The 23058-nt window shown below is 47.0% G+C and overlaps 2 protein-coding genes across 18 annotated transcripts in view; one reads left to right on the forward strand and one right to left on the reverse strand.

The window, feature by feature from the left end:
- The first annotated feature begins 439 nt into the window (after window positions 1–439).
- LOC110364635 (uncharacterized) overlaps window positions 440–23058 on the forward strand; it is a 94922-nt gene continuing 72303 nt past the window's right edge. For 13 of the 17 annotated variants that reach the window (XM_065038803.1, XM_065038802.1, XM_065038800.1 and 10 more), the window contains exons 1-2: window positions 19821–20840; window positions 21816–21887. Coding sequence is in view for 12 of the 17 variants with exons in the window: in XM_065038802.1 (XP_064894874.1) it covers window positions 20824–20840; window positions 21816–21887 (89 nt within the window). In the remaining 5 variants the exon portion in view is untranslated. Of the gene's footprint in view, window positions 1157–16826; window positions 17856–17947; window positions 18136–19462; window positions 19652–19820; window positions 20841–21815; window positions 21888–23058 lie in introns of those variants that run through there. The other 4 variants (XM_065038804.1, XM_065038806.1, XM_065038807.1 and 1 more) reach the window with 2 other exon arrangements.
- TSPAN2 (tetraspanin 2) lies at window positions 1855–21817 on the reverse strand. Its single transcript, XM_065038793.1, has 8 exons — window positions 21198–21817; window positions 19719–19821; window positions 9939–10036; window positions 9414–9488; window positions 8787–8888; window positions 7632–7703; window positions 6866–6949; window positions 1855–5814 (listed from the first exon to the last, which is right to left on the reverse strand). The coding sequence occupies exons 1-8, from the start codon at window positions 21594–21596 to the stop codon at window positions 5749–5751; spliced, it is 999 nt and encodes a 332-aa protein (XP_064894865.1). The 5' UTR covers window positions 21597–21817; the 3' UTR covers window positions 1855–5748.

Raw genomic sequence — 23058 nt, forward strand, 5'->3', positions numbered from 1 at the left:
ACAGCAACAGCATTCTATTGAGGTGATGGCTCCTTAGGGTCAGGGGTTGGTTTACATTTAATTTATTTTAAGATGCCTTTTCACATAACTAAAGCAATGGATTTGCGGACAATCCCAACGTCCTCTTCTCAACATCTTAATTCTGGTGAGGAAGTAACAGAAAAGCACAGGAGCAGAGAATTCAAATTAGGCTCGTAGGGGGCTTGGTCAATCAGAATCCACGTGGAAGCAAATTTGACCCTTAAACGTCATCGGCCTCCTCTTCATCACTGATGTCATTGTCGCATTCGTTAGCCCCGTCTTACCTGGGAGAGGCTTGAAAACCGGGTCATCCTCTGACTGCAGCTGCTCTGCTGCTGCCCAGCTCCAGCCACGCAGCCGGGCCTCCGGCGACCACCCGCAGCAGGGGCGCGGAGCCGGTTCCTTGCGGTAGATTTGGGGCATCACAATCCCAACCGAATTAACGCGTCTGGGGAACCGGGACGGCAGCCGCTCCGGTTGAGCGGGAAAAACGCGCCCCGGCGGGAGGCAGCTGCCCGCCCACGCGCCAGGGGGCGCCGCCGCGCAGCCCCGCCCAGAGCGCCCCGGCGCCGGGAGAAGCCTGAGGCGACGGGACGGACCCCAGGCCCACCATGCACACTGAACCACCTCTCACCCGGCCCCGCCGAACCGGAGCGCTGCCCCCGGTACACCTCGGGGTGCGCCGGCTGCCTCGGCCTTGCCGCTGCGATCGCACCGACCGGCCGCTGCGCCGCCCTCCCGCACCCGCAGCGCGGACGAAGCTCCGCTCACGCGCACTGCCCGCTGTGCGCGCAGCCAATGGGGAGCGAGCCCCGCCCACTGCCCCTCCCTGGTGGGCGGGGCCGGGGCGCCGCGCGGGTCTCTCAGGAGAGCGGGACCGGTGAAGCGGGGGCCGCCGGTTCGGTTCCTGTCGCGCAGCCCGGGTCCTGTTCCGTTACTTGGAGCCCACCCGTGGCCCGGCGCCGGCGCGATCGCACAGCCGACAGTACCGGGCGAGCTCCGGGAAGAGCCGCCCCGCAGCCTGCGCTCACGCCCCGGCCTGAGGAGACGGCGGGCGGGCGCTTGGCGCGGCGTTGATGCCGTCGCCTCAGCGGGTGCCCGGAGACGGCGCGTGACGAGGACCGGGATGCAGCAGGTGAGGGGAATATTGTGTCCAGCTGTGGCCCCTCAGTTCCAGCAGGACAGGGAACTGCTGGAGAGAGTCCAGCGCAGCCACCAAGATGCTGAAGGGAGTGGAGCATCTCCCGTGTGAGGAAAGGCTGAGGGAGCTGGGGCTCTGGAGCTGGACAAGAGGAGACTGAGGGATGACTCGTTTATGGGGATCAATATGGAAAGGGGCAGTGTCAGGAGGATGGAGCCAGGCTCTTCTCGGTGACAACCAGTGATAGGACAAGGGGCAATGGGTTCAAACTGGAACACAAGAGGTTCCACTTAAATTTGAGAAGAAACTTGTTCCTGGTGAGGGTGGCAGAGCCTGGCCCAGGCTGCCCAGGGGGGTTGTGGAGTCTCCTTCTGTGCAGACATTCCAACCCGCCTGGACACCTTCCTGTGTAACCTCATCTGGGTGTTCCTGCTCCATGGGGGGATTGCACTGGATGAGCTTTCCAGGGCCCTTCAGCCCCTGACACTCTGGGATTCTGTGGTTCTGTGAGGGCTGAGGTACGGGCCGGGTGCAGCAGGTGAGGGGGTCCGGGCCCTGCCCTGTTGCAGTCAGAGCTCCGCGCCCTCTGGCCGCCCGCTGCCGCGATCGCAGGAGAGGCTTCGCCATGGTACCTCCTGGGTGGTTGGTGGGAGCTGCTCTGACAGGGCACAGAGACACATTCTCTCTAGTAGTTGTTTATTTCAGGTTATTTTTATTAGAAAGTTGGTTCAAATTCAAGACAGAAAAGGTGATAAAATGCCACTTCAGAACACGTTAGGGAAGTGAAAGCTGATTTCAGCAACAGAATAAGGTTTGTTGTTTGTTTTTTCTTTTTTCTCTCAAAGAGAGACTTTGCAGCATAAACCAATGTGCCCGTTCTGCCCAAAATCAGAATTTCTACTATAGAAGCAAATAAGTGACATGGGAAGTGGTTTGTGTTTGTGGCTGGAGCACCAATAGAGAGGAAGAAGATTGAAAACCTTTATTGATGTACATTTTCTATGAACAGCATCTGTTGCTGTTCATCAGTAGCCTCCAAAGGCTGTAAAATACAGCATTTGAAGGCTTAAGATGACTCAATTTCTCTTTCAATACACATGAAATACATTTTGCTATAAAACGGTCACTTTCAGTATGAAGAAAAGTGAAATATGAACCTTCACTGTAGGGATATTACAGGGCTGTGCTTCATCAGCTCCTGTGTCATCTCTGCAAGACATCAAAACTGGCTGAGGTTCTCCTGTAGTAAATGAAGCTCCCACTGAAGTCAGTTACTTAGAAAAATTAGACAAGGGAATTGTGAATAACAGTATTTAGAGATACAATAAAAACATCAACAATTTGCATATTTATGCTTTAGAACAAACTGACAGAAGAAAATGTGTGCGATGTGTTTTCAGAATTATCAGCTGGAGAGATTTGATCTTTTCCCTCTTTCCTCTGAAATGGGTGCGAGGGAGAGGAATAAATAGGTACTTCTGCTGACTTAAATGGCAGTTACTATGTATCTGGTGCATACAAGCATTGTAGTTTGTTAATTAAACCCTGGCATGCAACTCGGGAGCATTAACTGTATTTGAGGAATTCTAGATACTGGTTTGGGTTTAGTTACCTTTGAAAAGCTTTCTTATTGAAGACATACAGTGTAGTTGCTTGGAAATGATCTTGTACTGCTGACAAAGATTTTGCACTTTGGAGAGGTGAATGAAAGAGCAGCAGCACAACAAACTGCAGGCGCTACTGATGCGGTGTCGGTAGCCAGAACCTGGCCTGGGACAGTGGAGTTTTCAAAAGGGCTGCTCCAGCTAGTCAATGGAAATTGGAGGTGTTAACGAGCTAGGATTTAAAAGCAACAGGAAAGAATTCCTACAGCTTTGCCAGGGAAAGAACAGCTGTGTTCTCTGTCCAGTAATGAGCTAAAAAAGACTTTCAGTTACTAAGATGCAGAGAAACCTGCAAATACACTGTGCACCTCACAGCAGTAGATGCAACAAAAGAGGCTGCGACTCTGGATTCTAGTAAGGCACTAGTAGGTGCATAACACTGATTTCCAGCTTAAATTATACCAATAACTTAGAGAACTAAACCAGAAACTGGTATTATTCTGTTCCTGACATCCAGTGCAAGTATCCCCTAGAACTAAATAGCAGTAAGCCCTGGAGTATAAGCAGTAATTTGCTCAGAAAAAAAAGCAAATGCACTGTTCAGAGGAAGAAAAAACCCCACAAACCCAAAACGCTTCAGCAGAAAGTTCGGTTGTTCAAGTCTCTATTTACAGAATGTTTCCTTCTACCACTCTTCCCTGGGTTCATAAGGCACTTGGATGTTTTGGTACTTCTGGGGGGGCTGGGGAAGCAACCCAAGTTTCTGCAAGCTGCTCTTTTATTCAGTGCATCTCAAAAGCAGGAGTGGGCGTCTGCCAACTTACTCGAGAGACAGTAAACAAATACAGACGTAAACTCTGGTCCTTTCGTTACATTCTGGTGCTATAGACTTGAGGAATTAAAAGCAATTATATGTAGCTGTGTTTAAATAAAATACTATCATTAGGAGGGGGAGTGTAATAGATACAAATAGCTTTACTTGCAAAAAACTTCTGTCTCTGTAGGGCAATAATCTTGGAATACGAACCACTGGCTTCCCTATGGTGGTAATTTTACTGGTGTTCCTGGAAAGTTGTCCTGCTCTGAATGGGAAAAATGACACTATACACAGGTTTCTTCTTGCTGCCGGTGTTACTGTGTCCTATCCCGTTATCTATTTAGAGCAGAACCTGTTGCAGGGACAGTCTCGAGTGTCCCTGGGATCCAGGAAACTGCTTTGGCTGTAACAGTTGGTCCCAGGCCCTACGTTTACACGGCATCCATAGCTAATCAGGGGCGTACATTCCACACAAACACACTCACTAAAATGCACATAATTTCTGAAATCCAATTTCTTTCTGTCATGTTTCGGTGGAATAAAGACTTCCTGACTTGTGAATGCCAAGTCCTGTTAGACATCATGGACCATTTAAATGACACACGTAGTTTAGCTGAGCTTTTGCCCATCGTGTATTGAACAACTGCATCAGAAATTTAAACCAGTGATCATCAGAGAGACAGAGCTACTATGTAGGTATCGTTAGCAAAAAGCTGTTCTCTGAAATGGTGAATTATCTCAAGTAAGCCAAAAATTAAGAGATTCTGAGCCTTTGATGTAATTTATCTTCCCCTTCTGGGGACAACCCTTCTCCCTTCTAGGCTGTTTTAAAAGGAACATTCTCTTACGAATAAATATGACAAATAGAAAAATAAAAATATAGAAACAAACTATGTAAACGCAAGCCCTGAGGTATTTCAAGCACACAGTATAGTTTTTTCTACCTGACATGCAACCTAAAGGTGTCAGTAAAAAAATTTACTTTATGGCTCTGTAAAAATGTCCCATCTTTCTTTCCTGCCTTACACCTGCAAGAAAGGGTGAGAGGTTGAGGTAAGAGCCCCGTGGAAGCTGTGATAGTCACAGAAGCAGAAACAGAGGGTATTAAAGTGCTGTGTGTCTTTCCCTGACCATTTTCACTCTTCAGTTGGCACCTACAGAGTATCTGACAAAGCTCCTGCTTTTCTGTATACAGGCTCCACTCCTGCACCAGCTTATACACCGGACAGAGTCTTGCAGGGTCAAGGGGCTTCTGAATACAGATTTTAGTGGCCCCTTTAACTCATCGGGTCGGTTTATTCTGGTGTGTCTCCAGCACACTTGGCACTGCAATTGCTCCCAAACGACTGTGTTATCCTGCCAGCTTCCCACCTCTTTCCCTCTCCTCCTTTAGCCTGGATCTCCTTGGACATGTTTCCTCCCCAGAGCTTTCTACATTTGCATGAAGGGTCCAGTCCTAAAAAAAAAATCCAGTCTCTGCATGACAGTGAAGTCAATGGGTCTACTCACACGAATTATTTTGCTGGAGCAGGCCCTTAGGCATTAAGGTTTTTTTTCATGAAGTCCAGTGTTATTAATTCTACTCTCTTTGGGCTTTGGAAAGAACAGTTACAGAATGGATCACAGGTCTTACTTTTAAAAATGGCACTTGTTCCTCTGGTAATTCTTGGCAAACAGGAGTTCAACATGGAAGGGTGTCGAGCACTCGTCCCTCTGGGTGTGTGTGCGCTCCTGCACAACGAGACTCGAGAACACGCACACGCACACACACACCGTGTTCCATTTGCACGGACTCACCTAAACAAGGTAGTGCATATACAGGTACCTGCTCGTGTACAAATATATTTGTAAGGAGAGATATGCATGTGCTTACACAATGCCTATAGATGTGTAAACTCTTAATTGCACATATACAAACATTAAAAATCAAATTAGTCTTAGATACACCTTTGCTTTTTCATTAAAAAGGACATTTTAAACCCCTTTTGTGTTCGCTTCGGTTTTACTGTAACTAATACAATTCACCTGCTCACCTAATGGGATATTTTCCTCTCAGTATGTTAAAACACTCATTAAAATGCATTACAATTATTAAATTGTGTAGAAGAGCACTTCTTGTAAAGCTTAGTCTGGAACTCCCGGGACATAGTTGTGCAGTGAACGTTTTAGATCATGTCTCTGGTGTTACGGATCGCACAGCACAGAACCATGCTGAACACCATGCCAAAGATCTAGAAGAGAAGGGATGCAATTTAGGGAGGCACTTACTAAACAGTTATAGAGTAGTTTGCACATCAGAACAATCTGAAGGTTCTTAGAGCAAAGTAGCAAGTGGCTGCTTCCATCTACATCCCTGTTGTTAGAAACAAGCACAGAAAATGTACAGCCAGGTTTCTGTGGCTAAAGAGGTTATAATTTCATAACCTGCTGTATTTGGTGTGGGAAGCCAGAGAAGGGATGTTTGCATTTCTAGTGAATCCTTGTTGAGCACTGAGGTTATTGGAACTCTGTCCCACCCGCATGGCTTTGCTGTATTTTTGAGTACACCATCACATTTTATACAAATCACGGGAATATTTAATCCCATTTACCCACACCATGGTTTCTGTTACATACACAAACCCTTGATCGGCTTTTAAGTGTCCACACAAGCCCATGAACCTCCTTCACTTTGGAGCAGCTGAAGGTGCATTTGGTCACCAATAGTCTGGCTCCTCATGCAGAAGTCACAGCACAGCGTGCTGGAAAATGCTGTTACAGCCTGTGCAACAGCCTGGCCGCTCCTGCCGCAGGGTGACATCTATTGGTCACAGTTCTGTCAAGCAGCCTTGGGAACACAACAGTCTGTTCATAAACCATCCCTCCCATTGAACCAACACTACAGCGTCTTCCTGGAAAGCCGGTTCTATACAAAGCATGTTCCCTATTCCTTATGAAATCTAAAGCATCAGCCTGCAGTTGTTTCGGAATAGATTAAATGCTGCTATGGCCTTTTGCTTTTCAGTTTGGTTCATGTGCACTCCAGTTTCCTGCTATTGCAACAAAATAAGATGACTGTTAGCTGCTTGCAACCTTGTGTAAGGACACGAGACCAACTGGTAAAACAAAGTCATGCAAGTCTGGCTGTGTCAACGTGGGCCGTTCCCAGCGAGAGCACACACTGAAGTGTAAGAACAGCTGCACCTTTGAGGAATTGTGCCAGTTGCTACAAAACACCTTCCACAAAGCTCCGAGTAAGGGACTCAAATACAGATTTGAGAGTGAGAATGTGGCTTTACTCACTGTGGTGCCAGCAATTGCAATTCCAATAATTCCAACTAAGTGCAGATGAGCATCAATTACATTCTGGATTTCAACCAGGCAGTTCTATTAAAAACAAAATGGAAAGATTTTTACTCCTAGAAGAATATACTCCAACCAACTCCGTCCACTGTGCTCAGTAAACAACTGACAAACATGACATATTATTGCTGTCACTGTCATTCTTGCATCTATGCCTTGTGTTTTGTTTGGTGTATTCCTTCTCCTAGTGAGACATCTGTACCTCCTGCCTGCACAGGCTGACACATACAAGTCATTTTCTTAAGCGTTTCCGTATATTTAAACCCCTTTATATGACAGGCTATACTAAATCAGGAAGTTTGGCCCTATGACTGACATTGTATTCAGAGGCGGATCCCACAAAAGACAGAAATAACAGGATCCTTCTTAACACCAACAAAGCTTCTCGTCTCCACGCATGACTAAGGCAGGCACTTGCCCAAATTCCGCCTCCGTGGGGCTTTTCTTTTAGGACTGCTACGTCCTCCCTGCTTTTCTTTTCAGATGATGTAATATTGTCTCAGCCACCGTGGGATGCTACAAGCAGGATTCAGAGCTGAGGGCTGAGCATGTTTAATATGACCTCCAGCTCATTTCTGCCTCCACTCTGCTCTGTTTCATATGGAATTTCATGTTCTTCCTTTCTTTTACTTATAGAATGTCTCCAATTTTACTAAACAATTGGCATGAAAACGTGATTAAAGCCATCAGAACAGAGGACACTTGCCTTTGGCAGCTGGATGTTCTCTGGACAGGGTAATGCCGTTTGTTCTATACTGTCTTTACCACAGCATTGGAGCTAAACGAGAGAGAGATGAAGAATCAAAGAAGGGGAAACCATAGACGTGTTTCATACTGAAAGTGAGTCACTACTTTCATACTGAGCTGAGAAATAACTAAAAAAAAGAAACTATACAGATCAAGTCATAAGTTTATTCCCCATCTAACTGGTACCTCTGGTAGAGTTCCAACTGTGTGGGACAAAATTCTCAAAAACCAGTTTCAATTGTCTGAAGCCATAGAAAACACACAAATTTGTATTAACAACGACGTCCAGAGAGGATCTGTATCGCAGTATCTCATAACAAAGCAAACAAGTGGATTTTGGAAATGCAAATCCCTGGCTTACGAGAAAACAGGAGTTGTTAAAGGGAGAAAGCAGAAAGTTCAAATAGCGCCTACAGAATTATGGGCAATGCACAAAAGCTAAACCAAACAACGCTAGAATCTTTACTTCTGACAAAACATAGTGCTGTGTTTGGACACAGTAATAAATCTGAGTGTTTCGGAGGGTTTGTTTTTCCTGTTTGCCTATCTCCCACAAAATGCTTGGGATTCCTGTTTGGGTCAGAAGTAACAGCTATGGGAGAAGGACAAAAGGGTCTGAGGTTGTGAAATGTTTGTTCTAAAGAACGTGGGAATGCTGTGAGGAGCAACAAAGCTTGGGCTTGATCTCTGTGGGAGGCAGGATGGACACAAACAGGATTCAAGAAGTCAAGAGTTCTAATCCTGATTCGGACACTAACTTTTTGGGTGGCCTGGACGGAGTCACACGTATACTTTTGGTTCTTTACCTACTCGGTTCAGTTAGTGACAGATCAGCCACATTCTGGGTCCTGGGACGCAGGTCACAGTTTTTTCTCTGAGAAATGCACAACAAAGACCAGAAGCATCAGCTGGCCATTTTAATTTCAAAGGAAGAATCTGAAAACCAGAATTCTGACAGAGCCATCAGGAAAACGGGTTGTGAGCCTCTGGCTCTGCCCTAAGTAAGAATCAGTTCTATTCTTTCATAGCTCAGTGGGAGGTATTCTGAATTTTAAAGGGTAATGTGACAGCAGAGAAATGGTGCAAGGTGTTAAAGCTCAGTGGGACTACTCACAGCCACGTGGTAGTGATAGATGGTCTTGTTGACCTTCCCCCCGGGGTTTTTCATATAGTCATCATAAATATCTTCATAGATTTTCTGGGCTTCCTGTATTGCCTGCAGAAATCAAGCGTTCCAAGTAAGCGGCTAGTAAGTCTTACCCCAGTCCAGTGCAGACTTCCAGCTGGTGTCATCAACCTCCGGAGCAGGAAATTATGCCCAGTAAACTGAGGTACCGCGATGGGAATGATAGATTTTGTGGCCTGGTGGCATTCAGAGGGACCCTGCAAGGGTCAGGATGGACATATGCTGTGTCGTGTTTTGGTTAAACCCTGTTAGTTGGAGAAGTTCCGTGCTGGAATGTGCCCTTTTCCCAGGCAATACCTTCTTGCCGTATAATTCTACCTGATGTTCCCCGTGGATGTGAGGTTGAACCACACCTACAGATCTTCTTTAACAGAAGGGGAGGCAAAAACTGCCTCTTGTTCTGGACCTGTGATAACACAAGCTCTCTTGGACTCCAGATAAGAATGCCAGAGTCTTCCTGCGAAAAGTCTGTGCACGAGCCAGACTGTAGGTCTGTCATCACAGAACCCACAACTGCCCCATTATTTAGTACATTAGAAGTCACTTGCTACTTACCACTTTCTTGCCTATAAAGGCAAATACTCCAGCAGTGATCTCAGCTGCAAATATCACCAACAAGCAAGCAAAGAACTGCAGAGGAGGAAGAGAATCTTATATTAATATACATTGCACAATTCCACTTTATATGGACTGCTGGTCAGTCCCTCATCCTTGCCCTGCCCCAACAGCCCACACAGTAACTGAAAACAAGCTGCTAAGTCTATAAAAGGCGCATCAAAAAGTCAGATTTCTTATAATACAGAAAAAAGGTGAAAATGGCAAAGATGTGGCTCAGCTGGCGGCTTCAGAAGAGACAGAAGGTAATTCCAGGAAATATATCACGTGAGACAATCAAACGAACAACTTCATCTATGGAAGGTCTGCAATAGCACGGTGGCCAGAGACACTAGGTTAGCCAGTAAAGGGCTGTAAGACATTTCAGGTCTTGGACAGCAAAGATGTTTCTGCTAATGACATAAAACATACGCTTTTATAAAATAGTTTCCTGTGCAGCCCAGGCCCTTGAAACCTTTTACTTACTGCTCCAAGTAAGCACTGAGACTCCCGCGCTGCTCCACAGCACCCAAAAAATCCAACTGTGGTCATGATAGCCCCTGCTCCCACCAATACATAGAGTCCTATGAGAAATCAGAATCAGACAAGAATTTAAGGTTTCTCTTCCCAAAGTCTGCTCCCTATTTTGTTAAAACTGCACATTTGTAAGTAACAATGATCTCTGGCTCTCACAAAAATACCTGTTACACAGAAAAGCTGCTCTCACCACAAAAGGAGATGGATTCTTACGAATTCTTGGGGAATCTCATGAAGAGAAATGAGAAGACTCCCACCTCCCAAGGGTCCTGTCCCCAGGGCATACACCACACCTTCCCCAACCACCTGGCAACAATTCAGTGAGGAACATAAAGCAAAAACCAACTCCCACAATGCTCGAAGGGTTATGTCTGGGAAGCCTGGTGCTGGAAATGTGCTGTACTGCCGTGTGGGGGTGGATGTTAACGGACCTGGCAGCTGGGGACAGCGGAGCTACGGACCGCGCTCACTAGAGGGCACAGCCGCCCTGCTCCCGCCTCGGCTGCGCAAACGTGAGTGAGAACATTCAGTATTCTCAGTTACCACTTTAAACATTGTTGTACAGCCTGACCCAAATCTTTAGGGTGGGCAGAGCTGCTGGCATTTACTGCCAGCAGGCCTTGTGTAACCTGGACTAGAAAGCCCTACAAGTGCCAGTTTGCAATGACCGCTAGGAAAATGCAAAAACAATCACTATATGAATGCAACGCATCTCTCTACGCTGCCACTCAGATGCAACCTGCTTGGAGAAGACAGACTCCTGCCTGCTGCACATTTATAGGCGCATCACTGTCCTGTCACTGTATATTGGCCAGACATCTATCCCAGCTATTGTGATCCTTCTGCCCTCCATCCTTCTGCCCTGGTACCTTTCTCGTGCCAAGGACTGCTGCTGAGGAACACATTCTGCTAAATAACAAAATGATTATAATTCATATGGCTTTGCAAGGTCTGTGACGCCAGACATGTGGGATTTGCTGCTGACTGTGCTGGCAGTTCATATTCTGTATTTTCTAGATTTTTAATATCAGCATCTTGGGACTTCATAGGACTGAGCATTCACCAAGCTAAGACTTGCACACATACTCACAGCACAGTGTTTTTTACCGTGGGAGGCTCAGGAGAGAAGGAAGATTAATTGGGAAAAAAACCAACTTCTCTGAGGTGTAGAACCTGCTGTTCAACTGCCGGACACCAAAACTGCCATTTTCTGAGCTCTCCATGGTAACAAACAGACTGTAATTACCAAGGTGTTTCCTGGACCCTTTCTGGATGTTACTTTCTACTCCTGTCCCTGTAATTACTCATCAGGCAATTTAGCAGAGAGACTTTCCCATTAAGATGACTAGAAATAAGTCTTCCCATTTCTTTCTGTTGCTTCCAGAAGCAAAGACGCAGCTCTCTGAGGCTCCGGGGGAGACCACTCTCCAGAATTCACATTTGCCTTTGTCGGAGAAACAGACTTAACATTTCACTGGCATGACTCACAGCTCAACCACTACCTCGGGCAGAACTTCCCTTTTAAGGCGTGTTACAGGAAGAGCTCACACACCAAACAAAGCTGAGCTTGCTTGGGTCTGACCCCACAGCTGAGCCAGCCAGGAGTTTTAAACCACCTTCATGTTCAGTTCAGCAGAATTCATCCCTTTCTCAGTTTAGGACTAGTAGCTGCTGATAGAGCTATTCCTAGCTGGAAAAGAATGACAACACTTAAAAAACATCCACACAACTAAAGATGTTTTAACTTTTCTGCTATATACACAGGTGTAATCTTTGACATGGGAATGAGAAACTTGGCAAACATTCAAAGGACCAGGTTACTCCTCAGCTTGCACCGCCAGGTTTCCTTGCAGCCAGATCCAGGTTTGCTCCACTGGAACAGGATTTCCAGGAAGGATATCAAAGCAATAGATTCAGAAACACCTTAGATGGTGTAAGTATATAATATAGCAAGCTAGTATTGCTTGTCCTAGGGAGGAATACTCAGCAGTGTAGGAATGATCACCTCAAATTCCTAAAAGGAACAGACCTAAAGTGAAAAGTGGACTCTCTAGAAAGGAAAAAAAAAGGATAACAATGTGTGGCACCCCTTAGAATCACAGAAAGATCATGCAACGATAGCCGTGAATTAGCCCAGCTATGGTCAGTAAAGCAGACAAATCCAGAAATTTGGTGGTGTTAATGTTATACATTGCTATGCAATAGTCTCACATGTCAGAAGTAACTAAGCTTAGATAAAGCCTGTTCCTTTCAAAAAAGCAGGATGGAAAGCAAAGCCTTTATCAGCTGCTATTCATAAGCGCTTCCACTGTAAAATACAAAGCCTTGGCATGGCCTCCGATTTGGCACATACAGCCCAGCAGAGAAACGAGAAAGACTTAGCTGATAATCACAAAATGGAACACGTTTGGTAGCTAGAAACTCTGACACGGAAAAGTTCACCACAAAGCTCAGCGTGGCAAAAGGAAGCGTGCAAGTCAGGTCACAGCTGAGAGCTGGTTTCGGGGAATGGAAAATTTTGTTTTGGTGGGTGGTTTGGTTTTGTTTCCTCTCTTTCTTTTTCCCCCAAAATCTTACTGACGGCTTTGAGATACAACCCCCTGTCCAGAGCCTACTGCAAGCAGCAGAAGCACACAAGCATACACTGTGTTTCTCTCTGGCTTTATTTCACGTGGGTTTCTTGTTTACCCGGCTGCTATGGTCACTTTCCATTTTAAATAATTCTACTTTTTCTTTTTTTGGGCTGAGTAACTAACACTGAACAAGCCGCCAACTGTTCGCACTCCACTGAGAAAACAAGCAGCTCTGTTCTTGGTACAGGGATCCAGGGGCAGCGATGACAGGAACCCCAGAACCCAGACACGACCTGGAGAGTTTGGTGAGGCCACGTGTGCATCAGGAACCCCAGAACCCAGACACCACCTGGAGAGTTTGGTGAGGCCGTGTGTGCATCAGGAACCCCAGAACGCAGACACGACCTGGAGAGTTTGGTGAGGCTGTGTGTGCATCAGGAACCCCAGAACCCAGACACCACCTGGAGAGTTTGGTGAGGCCGTGTGTGCATCAGGAACCCCAGAACGCAGACACCACCTGGAGAGTTTGGTGAGGCCGTGTGTGCATCAGGAACCCCAGAACGCAGACACGACCTGGAGAGTTTGGTGAGGCTGTGTGTGCATCAGGAACCCCAGAACCCAGACACCACCTGGAGAGTTTGGTGAGGCCACGTGTGCATCAGGAACCCCAGAACGCAGACACGACCTGGAGAGTTTGGTGAGGCCACGTGTGCATCAGGAACCCCAGAACCCAGACACCACCTGGAGAGTTTGGTGAGGCCGTGTGTGCATCAGGAACCCCAGAACCCAGACACGACCTGGAGAGTTTGGTGAGGCCACGTGTGCATCAGGAACCCCAGAACCCAGACACCACCTGGAGAGTTTGGTGAGGCCGTGTGTGCATCAGGAACCCCAGAACCCAGACACGACCTGGAGAGTTTGGTGAGGCCACGTGTGCATCAGGAACCCCAGAACCCAGACACCACCTGGAGAGTTTGGTGAGGCCACGTGTGCATCAGGAACCCCAGAACCCAGACACCACCTGGAGAGTTTGGTGAGGCCATGTGTGCATCAGGAACCCCAGAACCCAGACACGACCTGGAGAGTTTGGTGAGGCCGTGTGTGCATCAGGAACCCCAGAACCCAGACACGACCTGGAGAGTTTGGTGAGGCCACGTGTGCATCAGGAACCCCAGAACCCAGACACAACCTGGAGAGTTTGGTGAGGCCATGTGTGCATCAGGAACCCCAGAACCCAGACACGACCTGGAGAGTTTGGTGAGGCCACGTGTGCATTACGGTCTGGGTGACAGACGGGATCCTGAGCCCTCGGAGCACCGAGGAACCTGCAAACGCACTGCTGGCAAAGATGAGAAACACACGCAGGAGCTGGAAATAATGGGCCAGACAGGGGCGGTTGGGGACGTTGTACATGGTAGCAAAGTCCGCTTCTGAAATGGGCTCATTACTAGAGGTTATCACTTTTGTGTTAATAAAGTTTTAGTATATTTATCTACAAAATATATTTACAAAACTGGAGAAGAGAGGCAGAGTCCGCTGAAGAAAGATTAATTTCTGGAGAACTGGAACATACCCTTAATTTGAGCATAATGCACAGACATAATTACACGTCTTGTGTGAATCCAACAGGTATTTCGTGGTTAATCTTCCTGGAACCACAGAAGCATTAGAGATGCCAGCCCATTTGTAGGCTCCTGCTGATGCACGAGTTCTGAATTTCAATTTAAAAGCAACCTCACTGTAATTACAGTAACATCCTGGCCCCCTTGCCACAAAATACCAGCACTTGTTACATATCTCACTCACACGCATCTCACAACCCTAAATAATTATGTCCCAAATTCCCATAAGCCGCAGTATGTGAGTTGTCACCTTCTCAGCGGTCCCCAGTGGCTCTGAACCTGTATGTGGTGGATCTGCACTATTGCAGCTGAACTTCACAGGATCCTGTGGGAATGGATTCTACAATTTAATGATGTGAATAGTGTGGAAAACTTCCTAGCATGGAAGTTGGCCATAGTGTATATTATGATAATAATCCTGTCAAAATTCTTAGTGCTTTTTCCAGTTTTATTGCATCCTTTTTGACGAGAACCACATACGGCGTTCAAGACACCGAGTGCACCGGCAATCTACACAATGACATTAACATTTCTCAGTTGGATTCTCATTTCCTTTCTTAATAACTCCTGACATTTATATGCCCTTTTGACTGCAGCTGAGCAAAGCACTTTTGTCAAGAGCAACTGACAGTAAGTCTGAAATCGTGTTCCTGTGTGCTTATAACTACATTTAAAGTCTGTCAGTGTTTATACTGCTCAGATTATCTGTTACCACGTGCGTCACTTTGCTTTATTGATACTGCATTTCATCTGGCTTTTGAATACTCAGTCATTTGGTGTTCTGAAATCCTCTCACGATTCTCTGTAATTCTGCCTAGATTAGGACACCCTGAATAATCCTGAATGCATACATTTCCATGCAGATGTCAGTAACAATTATACACTTCTAATGCTTAAATGCACAGGCTCCAAGCCACCAAACCAGAAAACAGAGCATGGCCATAATGCACCCACAGAAACCTGGAGCCCCAGAGCAGCAAAAATTAAGGCTCTGCAGGTAACTGTCTTTACCCACCCAAGCGCAGATAAAGTGCTGGAACTAAACCAGCCAACTCAATCAAACCCTCTCTGCAGACATTTTTGAAGTGACAAACCTCAAAAAAAAGATCTAAGAGCTTTTGGTTGCTGTTTAATTTTTTCCTCCTAATGGCTTCGTAGCAGACAGTCCCATTGTGCTCCGCCAGAATAAAACACAACACAGCACGTCTGCATCGAGAAACAATGTGTTATACTGGTTTGGTTCTTTCACTAGAAGCCACGTTAGTGGCATCTAGAGCAGAGTTAGTCCTGTTAAAGACAGGAGGGTGGATCAAAGGAGGAAATGGCGTAAGTGTCGGTTCAACCGCCGTGTGGAACCCGCTGCACAAAGAGGGTGGGAGAACGGTTTACGCAGGACGGGGGGGACGATACCGACTCGCAGGAACTGATTGCTACGTTTTATGATCCAGCACAGAGCTTTTGAACATCTTTCATTTTGACTAAGGCCTTTTTGGTGGGGTGGTAGCGTCATACTTTTTAAGCAGATTTCCAGTGCAGCAGCTTTTGTTTTCCACTCAAGGCCACTATCAGCCTTTTCTAAACCACTCTTCTGCAGAAGAGACTGCACACAAGGTGACAGAAAGAACAACAAGTTCATTGCTTAAAGTACAGACTAAAAGCCTGATGGCAGGAGCATCTGTGGTACCTCTTGTGGTACTGCATCTCTACACTGAGGCTACTTTGTCAATAGCTCTCATTTTAAAGGCTGATGAAGTTTGAGAGGCGATGGATTTTGGGGAGAAAATACTGTTGACTAAGGGTCTAGTGCTTGACTCCAAAAGACATTAATAGAACTATAGCAAAATGAGGCACAGGAGCAGAGAACTGCAGTTTACATGGATTTAACTGCTGGCCAACTCCTGTTTGTATGGGCATCCGCTACTGTGGAGAAAAACTACTAATATCCTTCAACTCCAGACATGACTTCATATCCTAAGGCATGCGCCATCTAACTGTACCTTTCAAAGCCAGAATGATCGCTCACGCTCTCACAGACCCCAAGAAAAAGCCACAGCCCCCCTGTCTGTCCCCAGCTGGCCCTGATGGACGCCCGGACCACAGGTTGGATCGCGGAGCTGGAGCAAAGAGAACGTAACACAGCAGGAGGTTTGTGAGCTCTGGCTGAGCAGGACAAGCGATGCTTCGGTGCTGCCAGTCATGAGAAAGAGCCATCCAGACTGATTCATTCACATTCATTGGGTTTTGTTACCATTCCTGATGGGGCTTGTTGAGTATGTACACTTCGTTTGTATTGCTGCTGGCAGTGGTGTGACCCTCTGCACTTCATTTATTAGGGATACAGGGAGTTTGTCCTCAAGTTGCACAAGGAGCCAGAACAGACTTTCCTCTTCATCCACCAAAAGCAAAGCGGGGAGAATAGGTGTCTTGAACTGACCCTTAAAAAGTCCCCATGTTAGTTTTTACTTCAGAAGATGTTCAACTTGCATTCAGCAGACACTTTTTCACTTCTGTACTTTAGGTATTTTTAAGTTTAAGAACAGCACTGCTACAAATAATTAATTTAAAACTAATTAATTGTGAGACAGAAATGCTGACATCTTGCGTTCACACAAGCATCTCTCTTTTCCTTCTGATTGTTGCAGACTTTCCTGCCCAGTGAAAAACTCACCAGAGTCTCAAGAAGGATGAGCAATCTGAGGGAATTCCCTTTATTCCACAGCTCTTTCCTGCATTGGGTCAGTGCAGTGTCACAGACAAACCAGATGAAAGAGGGAACTGCCCAGCTATCCACCTTTGCTGCAATTATCTCTCTTCTTCTCTCAAGTACATCTAAGAGAAGAATACATGAACTGTACCAGAGCTGGACTACAACAGAACAGGAAAGCTACAGTTCTGCCTTAGCACTTGAAGCATAGGCACAAAAAACATGCTGTCAGATGGAGTAACATGAAGATATTGTCACGCCTGCCACTGCAGAGGGAACCCCAGAAGCTGGGGGGCTGCAGAGAGACCATGTCCAGTCTTCAGAGGCTGCTGCAGCATCAGATATATCTGGTAAAGTGGACAGACACTGCGTGGGTCAAAGAATTCCAGCCCCAACCTGTTGTGTTGTAGGTTAAAAAACTGCAAGCTGCAGTGGGGAATATGCATCACTGAACACAAAACCACAAGCAACAGAAAACTAAGAACACATATGTGCTTGACCTCAGCACTGCTGCCTGGAAGTTGTGCTCAAACCAACAAAAACATTTCAGTGGCTGGAAAAGATGAACAGGCCTGGTTGCCAAGTCATGGCCCAAACTATTCCAGGGGGCAGAAAAGACAGCTGGACTGCTGGTAAAGAACAAGGCTATTTAAGGAGACTCCTCCTGGCCTAATGGAAAATGCAAGGATGTAATTATCAATTATTTTAAACTAAAACAACATTTCAGACCTAGGAAAAAAACCATCACAAGGAAGCACAAGAGCTGGCAGCTGAATCCAGGTACCAAAAGAGCAGAATGTGCTGTGCTTTAGAAGCAAGAAAATCGGTTTGTTTCCACAAGATGGTGATTCTGGAGAGCGCTTCAACCTACAAAGCAAACTCTGAACGTCGTTCCAAGCATTGACACGGAGCTGACCTGATCACAGCATCAGATCCCAGGGGTTATCACAAGGCAGCCACAAAAGCGGTCAGTGGAGCAGAGCTAAAGAAATGATTTTAAAATATATGGCCATATGTTTGTATCTCCGAGTCGCACTGATGATCTGCTTTCTCTTCCAGCCCTCTGGGCAGCTGCTCCCTTTGTGCTGCCCAGCGTTCCGTACTAAGAATTCCTGTGCAGAATTCTGGCTGTCACCCAGGATGTGTGTTACAGAGCAACGCACAAAGCAAGTCACCAGCACTGCAGAGTGCCTGGGAGAAGGGACCAGCACACACCTGTGCAGGGGACTCAGCTGAAATCCAGAGAGGTAAAGCTCTTGAGCGTGACAACTGGGGCCTTGTCTCCTCCAAAAAAACACCTTTACTGAACTTATCACCATTCCTTTACCGTTGCCTTAGTGACAGATTGTTAACAGCGTCAGACTTCTGAATGGCTGTCCCAGCAAATGCTCAAAAGTAAAACAGCATTTAACACAATTTGTAATGAGGGAGGGCAGCAGGAACGCTCCGTTCAGAGCACAATACCCGTTACCAAAAAAAAGGGCCAAAATTTTGCTTTAGAATTAAGTCAAAAGTACAAGTTTAAAATAATTCTCAATGTATTTATGTCCTGTTCTTCAGCACTTCCTCTGCTAGCATTTACATCTTAGAGCGTACAGCTCTATAAATACATGTGGCAGCCCAATAGCTGAATGTCACGGTACATGACGAAACTTTTACAAGAACATTCCCCAGGACTTCCCAAAATTAACAACTCTGAGCGGCTTTTGTAATTCCTATTCAGCACTGAGGCAGATTACATCTTTCAGAGATTTAAATACACAATGCACCAAAGAATATCTTGTTTACACAGCGTTACAGCCTGCACCACAGGGCTGTGAAATGACTGTGGTGCTTTTTCACATCACAGCATGCAGCACTTTCTGCCTTCTAACAAACCAAAAGCACTTGATTTTGAAGGCCAGAACACTCTCCTGTCTTGTTGAATCTCCTGGGTCAAACATAAGTGGGTAAAGCAGGGAAGAGTTCCAAGATCCAGCGTAGGAAATTCACCAGGTATAATCTGGATCTGGAAATGAAGCTGCTGATCTCATATGCTGCTGACATAGCAGCTCAGATGTAGGAGAAAAACTACCCTGTTTCCCCGAAAATAAGACAGGGTCTTATTGTTGGGGAAACAGGGTAAATCGTACTTCCTGGTCTCTGAGTCAGTGGAGGTGCCACAGGGTATTTCACAGTAACCCCCAGGTCCCAATCAAATTTTCATCTGAATGGATGGAACTGGAAATCCTAGGGAGAAAAAAAGTCTCTTAAATGCCTAAAAGTAGATAAGACTGATTCTGTGGGCTTGGGCAACTAGTCGATTCCTGCCTAGGCTGGACAAGCAGTTCTTGAGATGACTGAACACTGTGTAGTTTTACTTCTCAGCTGTGGAAGGATTTGCTCTGACACTTAAGGTCACACTGAGGGCCTCTGTGTGCAGACACTGGTCAGCAAAGCTGCACTGGTATTGGAAACATTCACAAGTGACACTGGTGCTTTGTTGGCCAGCAGCTCCACAGAAAACTCTGGAAGGGTATGTTGGTGAGTCCTGTTCCAGGAGTCTCTGACCCATCTCAACTTCTATTCCGACAGCATTTGCACAATTCACTTCGGATACGTGAGAACAGGATCAAGTCTGAGAGTTCAGTGAGGCCTAAGGAAGTTGATGGCAAGCAGAGAAAAACAAAAGCCATCATGCACGTGACACACAGCACCAGGATGTCCAGTTTTGTGAAGTTCAGCCCAGGAATTGTCCCCCTTCGTATAATTCAGTGCACAAAGGTACATCACACGCCCCAGGATGCAACCACGGCTAAAGGCTCCTGTCATCACAGGCACTTCAACTTACCCATGAAGAAATACTCCGGAGACTTTTTGTCTGAAGCCAAGTCTGCCATAACCCCACCAAACCGCAGCCAGAGGCCAAAGGCGATGACAGCCAGTCCTGCCAGCTGGAACATAAACACACCAGTCAAGACTTCACTAACAACCGGCTGGAGAGCATCGAATAAGAGTCATTGGCACCTTATGCTTTTTTGAAACGCCTCAGCTCAGGATTGCACCGTCAGAAAATTCAGGAAGCACTTGCCAGTGTTTGATAGCAGCTTGCAGGGATGGGCTCAGCTCAGACTGCACCGGGACCCCCCTCTCTTATCCCAGTGCCTCTGTTAATTTGGGTGTATTTGACATGAATGTCCCCAAGTCCAGCTGAGGAGATGGTTCTTGCCATCCCAGTGAAAAGGCAGATAACAACACACAGCAATTGTCACTTTTGTGCGACAGCATAACGCGAAGCTTTGTCCTTGTGCTGGCCTGCAGCTGCAGCTGGGCAGCATCACTGCTCCCGCAGCCCGAGCACAGCAGCGCTGTCACCAAGAGGGAAAAGCAGTTGGTTTAACTGTGTTTCAAGCATAAAGGAGACAAAAGCCCAAAACTGCTTGCTGCAGAGAGGCTGAACAGGATTATTTTGTGACTTCTTCAAAAAAAAAACAACAACAGCGAATCAGAAATAAAAGACATTTTAAGAAGATAATATTGCTAATTGTTTTCCAGTGTGAAAGACTGTAAAGCTACTGCAAGAGATGCATGAGGGAAAGAGAAAGAAGAAAGCAAGCGTGAATTCAATGGTGTTATGGAACTGTGAGACTATTGCAAAGATGCAATGAGGGAGAATGGGCACAGAATTCCCTAAATCTCCTGGGGGTTCTGCCACAGACACTGGTCATTGCCACATTAGAGTAACTTTCTCTTAGGATGGACTTGTAAAAGTAGCAGCTGTTGGCTCACTTTTAGAAACTACATTATCAAAAAGCATGGTGATGCTGCGAAGTGTCCCGCTGTCCCACACTGCCCGGGACGCGGGGAGAACCTCACAGCCTCCTGTTGTGGGAAATTCTACGGTTGTTAGGGAAATGCTCACTCCTTCAGCTTAAGAAGACGTTGTCTTTTCAGCAATGCCACCTTGCACCAAGTATGTATTTCCCCAGGGAGAGCTGTAGCAAATAGCGAGTTGGAGCCCGAGCCCTGCCCGGGGGGCCCCGCTGCCCTGGGCCCCGCCTGGCCCGGCCCGCAGCTCCGCGGGACCCGCGCACCCCCCGAGCTTGGCCCCGCACCCCCGAGCTCGGCCCCGCACCCCCCGAGCTTGGCCCCGCACCCCCCGAGCTCGGCCCCGCACCCCCCGAGCTCGGCCCCGCCGCGGGGCAGCCCCGGGGCCGCTGCTCCAACCGGCCCCCGCCTGCCGCGCTCTCCCCCGGAGCCACGGGTTCGCGCCCCGCATCCGCCACCGCCCGGAACCACCCGCGGCAGGTGCCGCAGCCCCGGCGCTCACCCAGAAGGTCAGGTTGAAGATGAAGAGCAGGATCTTGATGCAGCGCATCTCCCAGTACTCCGTGCCCATGGCGGCCGCCGCCTCCCGCTCCCCAGGCGGCTCCTCGGCCCGACTCCGCCGGCGGCTCCGCGCGGGGCGGCGCCGGGAGGCAGGTGCAGCGCTGGGCGGGCAGTCCCGGACCCGCCCCGGGGGGCGGTGGGGATGGTGCCCGGGGAGCGGCCCTGGGCGGGCCGTGTGCCCAGCGCGGTGCCCGGGGGGGCGGCCCGCCGCCGCAGCTCCGCGCTTCCCGGCAGGCCCTGGCACCTTCGGGGTTTTAATTTTTCCGCGTGGAGTCAGTAAAATCCCTCTGGGCCCTGTGGGCGTGGCGTGTGTCTCAGGCCAAGGCTTCAAATGAGGCATTTAAATTATGCAGGACTATAAACAAGATCGATAATCTGATGTGTGAAATCCGAGCATAGCAGGAAAAGGGCCATTCTCCTTAACACTGTTTGCTCACACTCATTAAGAGCCCCAGAAGTTCATTTTCCAATCGCTAATACATCCACATTCGTTCTCAAGATTTGCCCAAATATGTTACAAAAATCTTAGACCTTTCTCCTGTTACCATTTTTTTTTCAGCTGCTGTTTTCTCTCCCAATCCTCATCGAGTCTGAGTGTGGAGCTGCCTGCAGGGCTTGGACAGGGAACAAGGTAAGGGAGAGCCTCCTGGGAAGTGGGTTTTCTGTGGGAAACATTTCCTCTCACCATTTAACGAAAACAGTTATTTCCTGGTTTGTGCTGTATCACAGTAACTGTACAGTTTCACCTACCGGAGTGTTTTCATGTTTAGAACCAATTTTTCTCAAGGTGTGTATGAAAACCGTGCAAAAAGGCATAGGAAAAGATGTTTGGGTCTTGATTTGAATGCAGTTACACTCACAATCCAGTAATACTGAAGGATGTTGGAGGTGGTTGCTATTTTCACTCACTTTGCTGTTTATTTTCAGCTGCTTTCAAGCCTGGCAGCATTTTGGGAAAATCATCCCAAATAGCTTATCTGAATTGCAATGGCGGCGTTTTATTAAGAATTTCATGTTCCATTTGCAATGAAATGCACTTTATTATTATTTTCTTTAAGCAACATTCAACCTGCCTTACGACACAAACCCAACCCTGCAGTTTCCCCTTTTTGCTTCAGAGTGATACTGTGCTAAATGGTACCAACCTACCAGGTATAATGTGTTCTAGGAAAACCAAAACCACGAATCCTTTTGAATAGACAAAATAATGAGATGTATCAAACAGTAGGGAAGTACTTCATTATCCCCGGATGCATTTGAAGCGATAACCTAGAAGAGAGGAAAGTTTTGCATTGGCTTATGCTGGCGAAATAGGTTTGAAAAAATGCTTTATCAGGCTGCTCTGCTTCTCTAGTAATTTTCATGCTAATTTTCTCTACAAGTTTGGGAATGGAGCGTTCAGCCTTCAGGAGCGGTAGAACTGGCTACGTGATTCTTGCAGGGAATGAAATCAGCTGAGATGACAATGAATTTTTCAGGGAGGTTTTGCTGTTTCGGGGCAGCAGTTTCAGCTGGTGCTGTGAACAGGGGCATTGGTTTGATGTTGAGCTCTGTGTGGCTGGGCTTCTCCGCTCACTCCTTGTTGCAGGTACATTTATGTTAATATTCCGTTGTTCCGAAGTCGCTCGTGGTGACAAGAGCACATTCTCTTGTTTGGCTCCTTGACCATATGCAGGAGATGTGAGATCACCCGATATGGACTTGATTCTAGACTTTTGTGATCCTTTTTCTCAAAAGCATTTCAGAATTGTTGATTTTAGCGGCTTCCCCGTTATTCTTTCTCTAAATTGTGTTCCCAGGGC

The sequence above is a fragment of the Columba livia genome, chromosome 22, assembly GCF_036013475.1.
Source record: "Columba livia isolate bColLiv1 breed racing homer chromosome 22, bColLiv1.pat.W.v2, whole genome shotgun sequence".
Lineage (NCBI taxonomy): Eukaryota > Metazoa > Chordata > Aves > Columbiformes > Columbidae > Columba > Columba livia.